Source organism: Antrostomus carolinensis, unplaced genomic scaffold, assembly GCF_000700745.2.
Source record: "Antrostomus carolinensis isolate BGI_N321 unplaced genomic scaffold, ASM70074v2 scaffold20282, whole genome shotgun sequence".
In the NCBI taxonomy this organism is placed as follows: domain Eukaryota; kingdom Metazoa; phylum Chordata; class Aves; order Caprimulgiformes; family Caprimulgidae; genus Antrostomus; species Antrostomus carolinensis.
In genome coordinates this window covers 4,368-15,222 of record NW_010300457.1, presented here as the reverse complement: position 1 = coordinate 15,222, position 10,855 = coordinate 4,368, and the positions used below count along the sequence as shown (strand labels likewise).

Sequence of the window (10,855 nt, the reverse complement as noted above, 5' to 3'; positions counted from 1 at the left end):
GGGGAGGCCCAGCCACAACTTCCTTGGCCAACCTGTTCCAGTGTCTGACCACCCTCACAGTGAAGAACTTCTTCCTAATATCTAATCTAAACCTGCCCTCTTTCAGGTGTGTGTATATATATATATCTGTTTACAAAATTGCAATTGCAAATCACGTAGCTTGGCACGTCAGCAGCCTCTGCACCGACAGTTAATTTCAAGGCTCAAATCGAATCACAACACTGGTACCTGCGAGAAATGGAAGTAACTCAGGAGGAACCACCTTCTGCATAAGGATCCCAATGCAAAGGGAAAATTTTCTCCTGTGTCACTGGTGACCTGGGATTACTGAAACTGTTTTAATACCTACGGTGTGTGCGCATCGTTCTCGATTTGGGAGTGAAAGCGGAGTGGCCACCCTCCTTTTGCTTAGTTTCTAGGTGATTTCACTGGGAGGTACATAATTTTGTGCTGCAATGTGTGAGTACAATGGGCAAATATATAACAAAAGGCTCTGCTTTGTTTAAAAGTCTTATTTTCACAGAAATGAAACCAAGTCAATTTCTTTGTGCCTACATTCTGCTCATTTCACCATTTGGGTTATGACGCAATTCTTTTTCTTATGCTTTCTAAAACAGAACACTCTTGCCAAACCAAAGTTTGGTTAAAACTGGACTCACAACCCACTATAAACAAAAAAAAACAAAACCCAACCAACCCAATTTATTACTTTGAAACATGTTCCTGTTGTTTCAGTCATTCATTTCACTAGACAATATCTGGTAAGAAGAGGTTTTTGTTGAGTAGAGCGAAGTTGGGTGAGCACTAACACACACAGAGCAGAGCAGCAAGGAGAATTCCTTGTTTCAAATGTTAGTTTATTATAATTTTTTTTTTTACAACCCATTTTCTGCACATGCTATTTCTCTTTGAGCTTGAGGCACATAAAAATCCTACGTTTCCTGGGATAAAATGAAATTCCCACTTTTTCTTGTATAAATAGAGAATCTTCTATTTGTGGCTGGTATTTCAACCTGAGCCAGATTTAAATCTTAGGTATCCTGTGTTTAACTGTAGGAACAGCATAAATGTAAAGATTTATTCCTGGTTTTCTTCTTTCTATAACTAGCACTGGAACGTGGCCAAACGCACATAAGAATTAGCACATAGAAACTCGAAGAAGATTAATACAGAGAACAAACAAACAAGCCCAGCAGTATTTGGAGAAGGAAACCCTATTCCTTGACTAGCAACTTTTAAAATTGAAATCCCAGAGAGACTGTAACGTTTAGCTGCTTAAGAGTTAAAAAAAAATCATTGGAAACAGTCAGGCTTTTGGCTTCTACTAACAAAAAAACCCCAAACTCATGGTGGACAAGAAATTAGAAGGGCTGCTTTGCAGGGGACCCACAAAACTTCAATGTAACATGAAAAATTAATTTGCTGTCATCTTCCATTGAGATTATTTGTTTCACCCCGAGCACAGAGCTTAGTCACAACTCTACAGCAACCTCATGGTATTAAGTGGTATTTCCTTTAAGGAAACCAGGGAACAAGCCCAACCATAGCAGCATCATAATGGTGAATATTTGTATAGTGCTGAAAAGCAAACGCTACAAGGGTTAAAAACTACTGGCATGCCAGCAGTGAAACACAGAGAAAGGTATCTTGTTCTCCTTTACAGTAAGTAAATTTTGCTGCCATGAACGAGCATGTCTTGAGGGCAAGAAAGGTGCATTGCAAACCAAAATATCTTAAAAAGGAAGAGTTCAGCTGTGACTAAACCATCTGAAGCCATGTGGACTGTGTGCTGCAGACTGAGTTTCTCCCACTGGACAATAAAGGCAGCGTAAGGAAATTTTTTCATATTAACATCTGCATCTTGACAATGTTTTTCAAACCACGTTAAGCAACTCAACTGAGCTAACACAATACAAAAATGTCCCCATGTTATTCAGCAGAGCAGGCCGATGGGATGTTTTAGATTTACACTGATGAAACACAGCCAGGGCTAAAGTCAAACGAGCAGCTAACGGATTGGAATTCTGGATAACTACTCTGGATTATGCCACAAGAACTGGCTGGCTTTTCAGGGTTGTGCTGTCAATTTGTTGTGGTCAAAGTAATATCAGAACCAGACTCTGAGGACAGTGAATGCTTCTTCTGATCCCACCACTTTTATTTCCAAGCTCACCCATCTCTTCTGAGAGCTCCTAGCTGAGTGAGATTAAGATGCAAAAATCAATGCTGAATGTTAAAACTCTCATACAAAACTGCTTATGGTTGTGCTGAGTTCCAGCATTACTGATTTCCAGGTTTACATGAAGAAACAAGCTCTAACTTGGTTATAAACCTAAATTGCAGATTTTCAATGTATAAATGGCAATACTCATCCATCTGACCTGCCACACTTCTAAAAACTATTTGGTCTCCTTGTTCCATCCAAGATGACTTTTTGAATTCCAGATGCACCACTGAAAATATCCTGAATGTTGCCTGGGAACCAAAGATTTATGATTAATAAAGGCACAGCTCCTTTAGCTTTGTTGTAAAGTTACACTTGCTTGACAATAGTTAACTACTGGCTAGGAAACAAAAGAAGGGGTTTTTTTTATTTCGTTCTTTAGTACTGACAGTCAGGCATAAACCTTTAATTAGACTAAGTATTTTGGGAAGAAACAATATTCACTTTATATGTAAAAGGAGATCAATGAAAAAAATTAGACATGACTTTGCACAAATCAGTGGGAAAAAAAAAAATACATACAGCTTTGCAAAACCCCTCCTTTTTCCAGAAACAGAGCTGGGCTAGCAGAAGTGAAAACAATGGTGGCTTTAAGAATAAAGGCAATAGTAGGGTGAGGTTGTTTTTTTTTCCCCCTCTCCCTGGATTGAGAAAAACAGTCAGTGTGAAGAAGCAGAGAGTAATTCACGGGTTTTCAGTCTTAACCACAGCAGTTAAAACCAGGCCTGATTTTGCTTGCTGTTACCTGACTTGAGTGGAGTTGAACCAGAGCAAATCTGGGCTGAAGGCAGCACAGGGTCTGTTGTGGTAGAACACAGCTCTTGTGAAGCCACTGCAGTGAACCGTCTGCCATACTGGAAGAGGCAAAGCCTAACTGGTTTATATCAATTCTTGCTTTGTCAGCCTTGGCTCTAGACATGCAGACCTTTTTAAGATGGCACTATAGCTCATGTTGGCCTGTCACCATGTTCTCCCTTGGAAGAATTATATTTAAAGACAGTCTGTGGTTTCAGTTGGAGGTAGAGCAGTGTGCTAGAGGGTTACAATGTGATGTCTGGCTGGTGTGTTTACACAGACTTCTCCAATATGTTGAAGTTCAGATCAACTCAGAGTCTCAGCTTGACTCTAAAATGGTTAAATGTGCTTGCAGTGCTTCTTCTTTTTTCTCTGCCCTCTTTCAACATGCTCATCTGTCTCCTCTTTTTGCACTTTGTGTTTCTTCTTACGGTGTTTCTTTTGCTTTGCCTCAGAGTCCTTTAGGCCAATATCTTCCCCATCAGGTACTCCTGTATAAATTTCCCCACTGCCCATATTTTCATCACAACTAATGCTTTCCCCTTCGTGCTGCTCTTTATGCTTCCTTTTCTTTTTCCCTGAGTGACATTCATTTAATGGAGTATCCAGTTCCTTTCCATTCAAGCTACCTATCTTAGGTTGTTTCACTTTTGGTTGCTCGCAAAGCTCTATACTCTCTACCTCGTCTCTCTTCTGCTTCTTTTTTTTCTTTTTTACTTTGGTTTTCAGTTCTTCTGAAGGCTCCACAGCTTTTTCAGCTGTTGGGCAGGAATCATCTACCTTAGTTTCTGTTCCATTCTGGGATGCCTTCAGTTTTGCCATGCGCTTAGCAAAGTACTCCTGTACAGTAAGAACACTCTTCACGGTATTGTAACCATCCTCAGGCTCAGACAGACAGCCGTTTCTCTTCTTCTCTTCCTGAGACTCAGCATTGGTAATATCCTCCTGCAGGTGAACAAAAAAGAGCAAGAGTGAGAATCAGAAATAACAGCTTTAAAAGTAAGGTTTATGGTTTTTTTGCACAGTAATAAGAAAAACATTTAAAAACCATGCAGTGCTTTGAAAATCAGTTGTATAGACTTTGGTAGAAGTCAGAGGCAGCCTTTAATGCAAAAGATAACAGAGGTTTAGGGAGATGGGGTGTCACAGAATGACAGAATCACAGAATTGCCTTGATTGGAGAAGTCCTTTAAGATCATGGAGTCCAACCATGAACCCAACACTGACAAGTCCCCTATGACTAACCCATGTCCCTCAGCACTATGTCTACACGACTCTTCAATCCCTCCAGGGATGGGGACTCCACCACTGCCCTGGGCAACTCCTTCCAATGCCTCAGAACCCTTTCAGCAAAGAAATTCTTCCTCACATCCCATCTCAACTGCCCTTGGAGCAACTTGAGGCCATTTCCTCTCGTCCTGTCACTTGTTACTTGAGAGAAGAGACTGACCCCCACCTCTCTACACGAGGCAGCAAAAAACCACAGAACAAGACATTCTCTGTTGCTTTGAATTTCTTACTGTTTACTCTTTACTCCTGTGCAACTCACACACATTATGTATAATACTATCATACTTGGTGTATTACACTCACTTTGCAAAGGCACATGTCTCTACAAGATACAAAACAACATGAAAAATAACACAGTACGATGCCTGTGGCATAAAGGAAATCCCATGCCCGGAATACCTCTAACAGCAAAGTGCAAGAACTTATGATACACAGAGCAATCCAGCATTGATGCATCTCTCTTCCATCTTATCTGATCTTTAGAAATGTTTGTTTCACAGCTGGTTTACTGTCATTGTGTCCTAGATGTTGTTATTTAAATATGCTCCATTTGATCATACGTTATCAGATGGCAAAAAACAACATCAGAGGTTAGATCTTACAAGGCTTCAGCATAGACAGAATAAATAGCTGCTGAACTCTAGCTGCAGGTGAATATCCATAAAAGGAGTCTAGGATCTAGAAAGCAAATATAAAACAAAAAGCAAAGTGTAGCTCTGGAGATGGAGGTTATGTATGGCATGAAGAGAATTGACTCTGAAAAAGCAACAAATGCAACAAGATGAAAATAGATAACTTGTTAAAGTCTATGTGACTTACAAAATAAACAACCCAAAAAGGCAGCTGAAATTCAGACTTGTTTACATGGACACCAAAGCACTCAAAAATAACCCTCTGTGGCACATCCTTTTTCTTGGCAAAGTCACAATTGACTCTTGGAAATGTCCCAAATTTTATATTGCTTTGTTTTTGGGTTGTTTTTTTTTTAAAAGCCTTGTACGAACTGCAGGTAATCAAGCACACCCCCTTTGATGGGAAAAGCTGAGCAGGTAAGAATTGTGTAGAATCTTTGCTGGTATGTGGCCTACAACACAGTTCTTGAACAGGAGGTAAATCCACAGCTATTACCAGTCAAATGCAGTGAATATGACAGAGAGACTTCACTTTTTCCATTCATGAATGCACGGATAGATAAGAGCATCCACTCTACCCATGCATCTTGTACATGTACTGAAGTGATTATAAAATACAACTAAATCAGAGCAATTATACTTCACGCCCACTTTCACTGGCATAAACTGATGCCCAGGGTGAAGGCCAGTAGCAAACTGGGAGATATAAAACCACTTATCTCAACACTTTATAGTTATTGCATGATGGTGTAGATAAGTGATCTGTCTCTCTTCAGGGCATCATTAAACTTGCTAGCTGAAGTGGGGTTTATTAGGGTTTGTGATGAAGGGTTTTTGCAGGTCTGACTCCTTATGCATCCATAAACTTTATTAACATGAGGAGGAATGCAAAAATTTGTGTCATTAGTGATGCATTACGAGTAGCGATTTCCTCATACATCTGCTTTCAAGAGAGCTATTCCAGTGGAACAAAAGTAACGCTACACTTGAGATTCCAGTAATGTTTGTATGGGTACTTATAAAAATTAGGTACATTTCTCGTAGGAATACCTTGTCGTGTACCTTCAAGGTAAGTTTATGAAGTAAATGAAACTATTTGACTTCTGGCAAAGAAATCATAGAGTCATAGAATGGTTTGGATTGGAAGGGACCTTAAAGATCATCCAGTTCCAACCCCCCTGCCAACAGCAGGGACACCTTCCACTAGACCACGTTGCTCAAAGCCTCATCCAGCCTGGCCTTCAACACTTCCAGGGAGGGAGCATCCACAACTTCCTTGGGCAACCTGTTCCAGTGTCTGACCACCCTCACAGTGAAGAACTTCTTCCTAATATCTCATCTAAACCTCCCCTCTTTCAGCTTAAACCCATTTCCCCTTGTTTTGTCATTAACTGCCCTTATGAAAAGTCCTTCCCCAGCTTTCTTCTAGCCCCTTCAGGTACTGGGAGGCCACTATAAGATCTCCTCGGAGCCTTCTCTTCTCCAGGCTCAGCCCCAACTCTCTCAGCCTGTCCTCACAGGAGAGGTGCTCCAGCCCTTGGATCATCCTGGTGGCCCTTCTCTGGACTTGTTCTAACTGCAAAGAGATGTTGAACATGAGGGGGAAAACAAAGCATGTCTCTACGCACATCTCTACATATAGGTTACATTGAAAAGGGGAGAATTTTGACAAGACAGAATCCACAGAATAAATGGACTGAGCTATGTTTGTACTCACTGTCTTTTTAATAAGATACACCTCCCCACCCAAGCAAGCAGCGTTAGTGTGTATCAAAAATAGATGCCCTGCTAAAGCAGAGTGAAACAGGTCACTTACTTTTCCTTCTACCCGCAGCAGGATTTTGACACCTTATATTGCAAAATGACAAACAGTCTCCCAGGTTTCCTGCCACAGATGCCAGCCAGAACAGTTTCCCTCCCCACCCCAATAAGTAAAAAGTACTTGCAACCAGAAGACCGATTACCCCCTGGCCAACCAGGAAAGGATTTTCTCATTCCCTTGGTGACTTCGAGTCCTGACAACTTAATTACTGTAATTGAAGGCAAATATTACTTGAACTCTACACGTTTCTTTTATAAAACACATTAGGCATTAAAAAAAAAAAAAAATGTTCCTTTGGTTCAGCTAAGGAGTTCAGAAGGTATGCATGATCCCAGAAAATAAGAACCTTGCTCAGAAACTCCTTTATTGATAAGAATTTTAATAACCACGGGCCACTGAACACAGAACTAACAGGGCATGGAGACAAGCAAAGAGGTGCCAACCCTAGAAAACCTCTCAGTTTAGGAAAAGCTTATGTGAAACCATAAATCACCTGGAAAGGCTGTTAAATGCCAGAAGTGTTCCCCCTCCCATGATGTACCTGTCCTAGTAGCCATGGGAACACCACTGAACTCTAAACATGGGTTTTCTCTTAACTTCTCAACGGGAAACTCACGGTTTATGCAATTCCTCCCTTGCTTGTCTCAACGCATGCATAGAAAAGTTTTAAAAAGAAAAATAAGATATACATACTTAAATGTGTACTGTGTTACTGCAACTTCTGAAAAGCAATTTATTACACAAGATAAAAGAAAGAAACACTCCTGCTCCGCAGAACTGATGATCACGTAAAAGGGAAAGTTGTGCTGTAACTGGTGGGAAGCCTGAAGTTTGGGCTTTGGAGGAGATATGTTTGTCCACACCATGAGTTCCAAAATTGCCAATGAAATTGGGCTGAGAAAATGAAGTTAAAAGAAGCTGGGAATACTGGCCTCTAGGGAATTGGTAGGATGGTCCCAAGCAAGAGAAAAAGACTGTGTAAAACATGTTGTTAAATGTGGAATGATTAAGAGGAAACAATAGGAAAATTCAAGGAGAGGCTGGGAAGTGCACAGGAAAAGATGAAGGTCAATTATAGCCAGAAGTCCCCTGTAAATATCATCTGTTTATGTAATTACTTAAATGTATGGAAAATAAGCTGAAGCACATAAAGCACCCTAAGTAGCACCAGGTTTTTTTTTCTGCCTGCTTACTTCACTTGAGACACACAATGTTGATTTAATCACTAAGTTAGTACACTAAACTTAAGAGAGTGAAATCCTGGTTGCCTTGATTCCTGCAGGATCAGGATTGCATCTCTGAGGTATTGTACTCTCAAAGCACCTTTCAGCCACAGTTATTTAGTGAAGAATAAAATAAGGAATTATGGTCAATTATATAAACAATTCATATCACATCATGAAAACAATTTGACAATAGTAGAAGCCCAAAGTGGAAAGTATTTAGACACTTCATGAAATCAAATGAGCTTGAAACCCAAATATCTTTGGAGATTTAAGACCTTAGGTTGAAAAATTAAAATCCAAAAGGAAAAATCTGCATCCAGCTGTTACTCTGTGAGAAAAAGCGAGATACAACCCATTAGCAAACACAAAGGGTGCCAGTCCATAAGCAAGAGAAGCAGCTTGGATTAATTCTATGAAGTTTCCCTCCTCTTCATACTGCAAGTGTTTCTTCCTTAGCACTTAAAACTTAGAATAGGGAAATCAAAAAATCTACTATACAGTCTCAGATCTGCCACATACAAACTACAATTACTTAAGTAATTTAACATCTTTGCTTCCTCATTTGTAAATGAGGGGGTACTAATTCACAAGCAATTCTGTTAGCCCAAATTCATAAAAATAACACACAAGTACAGAAGGGGTGAGCATAAAGGCAGAATAAAGCTAAACTGTAATTTCTGTAGATTCTCACTTAAATTACAGAAAATGGGCTAGATGAAGTAAGTAGAGACTAAACTTCTAACTGAGTTACAAGGCAATCACACAACCATTCATAGCTTTAAAATGCAACAACCCCTTTCTGCAGTCTGGCTGAACCACAGTGATTAGCTACTTTCTTGTTGAGAAACCATAACAACAAGATTAATATAATCCACTTCTGTTTCTGCTACTTCAGATCCTGACGGCAGAGGTGCGTTGGTATGACTGCCCCATGCAGCGTACAAAACTTGACAGGCAAGAATTGAGGACATCCCTGTATCTTTCTAACCCAGGTCTAGCTGTCATGGAGAGAAGCACAGCAGATTATTCATGAAGAATCACTCTGGAGCTTTGCAGACATGAAGGATGACAGAGTCTTGCTTTAAGGAGTTGACAACTTAAAGTTAAGCGTGAGCATAAACATTTGGATTGGGATCAAACAGGCAAGAGAGTGAACAAAGACTTGTAGCATAATGAGTTTAAGCAGGATTAAACTAAATACATGCATAAATAAGGCCACGTACCATGAGTTCTGAAGTCAACACTGGCATAAGAACAGGTACCCAGGAGGATCTAAGGTTTTCAATTTACCTGATTAAGATTGGTATACTGCAGACAGCATCTTAAGAAGAACTGATGATGACAGGCTTCCAATATGGAAAGGGTTGATGCAAAGAGAAAAGGGGACAATTTTCCCTCTGTTTAGGAGGAAAAGGATAAGCAGCAGCAGATGTAGATTACCAACATGAAACTTTGCTAGTAGAAGAAATCTATCAGTTTATATGTGAAGCCTCAACAACCACTAGAAGTCTCAACCATTGAAAGCAACTCGGACAACTATCAGGAAAGAATTAGGTAGAGTTAATCCTTACTTGGAATGAAAAATGGAAGATCTGAACTCTAGAAGCATCTTCCAGACCTGTAATGCCTTTAACAGGGATACAATTTGACCTTCTGGTAATAAAAGAGGGTTTAATGAAAGACATGAAAAGCAGGAACACTAAACCTGGAAAGAAATGGTAAAAATTCAGGTCACCTGCAATTTCCTTCTTTTGTTGACCCTGGTATTCTAATCACCAGGATACCTCATATAACCATAGCAAAGTTTAATTTGACTACTATTTATACTGAATGCCAATATAGCAAGGAATCCACTTATGGCAAATGGAATGAAAATCCTGAATATCTAATACCTGGCCAGGCTGTATGATATGATAGCACTTTTTAAAAGGACAAGTTCCAATTACTATAGAGAAGCACTTTCTTGTTTGACTCCATTAAAATAAATTCTGTGCTAGAATACATTGAAAAATCAGCTGCTATCTTGCAGTTGGATATTAACTACTGTACTTCACACAAACTATCAGCCCTGTCTCTTATCTAGCAAGGACAAGGAGAGAGGTTAGGAAGTAATGAATGGAAAGGGGACAAGGAAAAACCTTCTTTTAAAAAATCCAAATGTTTTTTTTCCATGGAATTATGAAGATCTATATGCCTATCTCTGCAACCATCTGCCACTACAAAGGAAAGAGCAGTCAGACTGCTCCTCTGGCAATTAAAAATGCCAAGGAATTTTATCATAGTAAATCTCTTCTTAGAATAATTTTGAGGTTGTTCACAGAATCATTGATTGGAAGTGACTTCTGGAAGTCTGTAGTCCAGCCTCCAGCCTGGAGCAGGACAACTACTGCCAATGCTAGAGGAGATCAGCTTTTTGCAGGTGGAAATCTCCAAGGATAGAGGTTCCACAATCTTTCTGGATACTTGTTCTGATGTGGCACCATATTCTAGTGAGGAGGTTTTATTACCACATAACAGCACCCATTTCACTCTACTGTATACATCTACAGGTGCTTGGCTTTCAAGAACATTGTATCTGCTGACTCCATTTTTTATTTTAGTTTTAAATTCCATGGTGATGTGATTCAAATTCCCCCAGGCTGTCCTGTCATTTATATTTTTGCCAAAAGCTCATCCTTCAGAGAGTGGCCAATTTTAGCATTTTCATTTGTTCCTATAATTCACCATCTCTCTTGCTGAATGTAATCTCTAGGTATCCAAAATGTCATTTGCTTGTCATATAAACAACACATTTTCACAGTCGTACAAAGTACTGGATCCCAGCCTGTTTCCATCACTGAAACAGGAGCTGTACAATAAGCTGTAA

The 10,855-nt window shown here is 39.8% G+C and overlaps 1 protein-coding gene across 1 annotated transcript; it reads right to left on the bottom strand.

Annotated features, from left to right (window-relative positions):
• Positions 1-3,358: 3,358 nt before the first annotated feature.
• LOC104521221 (PIN2/TERF1-interacting telomerase inhibitor 1-like) lies at positions 3,359-3,964 on the bottom strand (the record flags this gene model as incomplete). Its single annotated transcript, XM_010163151.1, has 1 exon — positions 3,359-3,964. A coding segment is annotated over one exon (606 nt), but the record flags the coding sequence as incomplete, so codon positions are not given.
• Positions 3,965-10,855: the final 6,891 nt, after the last annotated feature.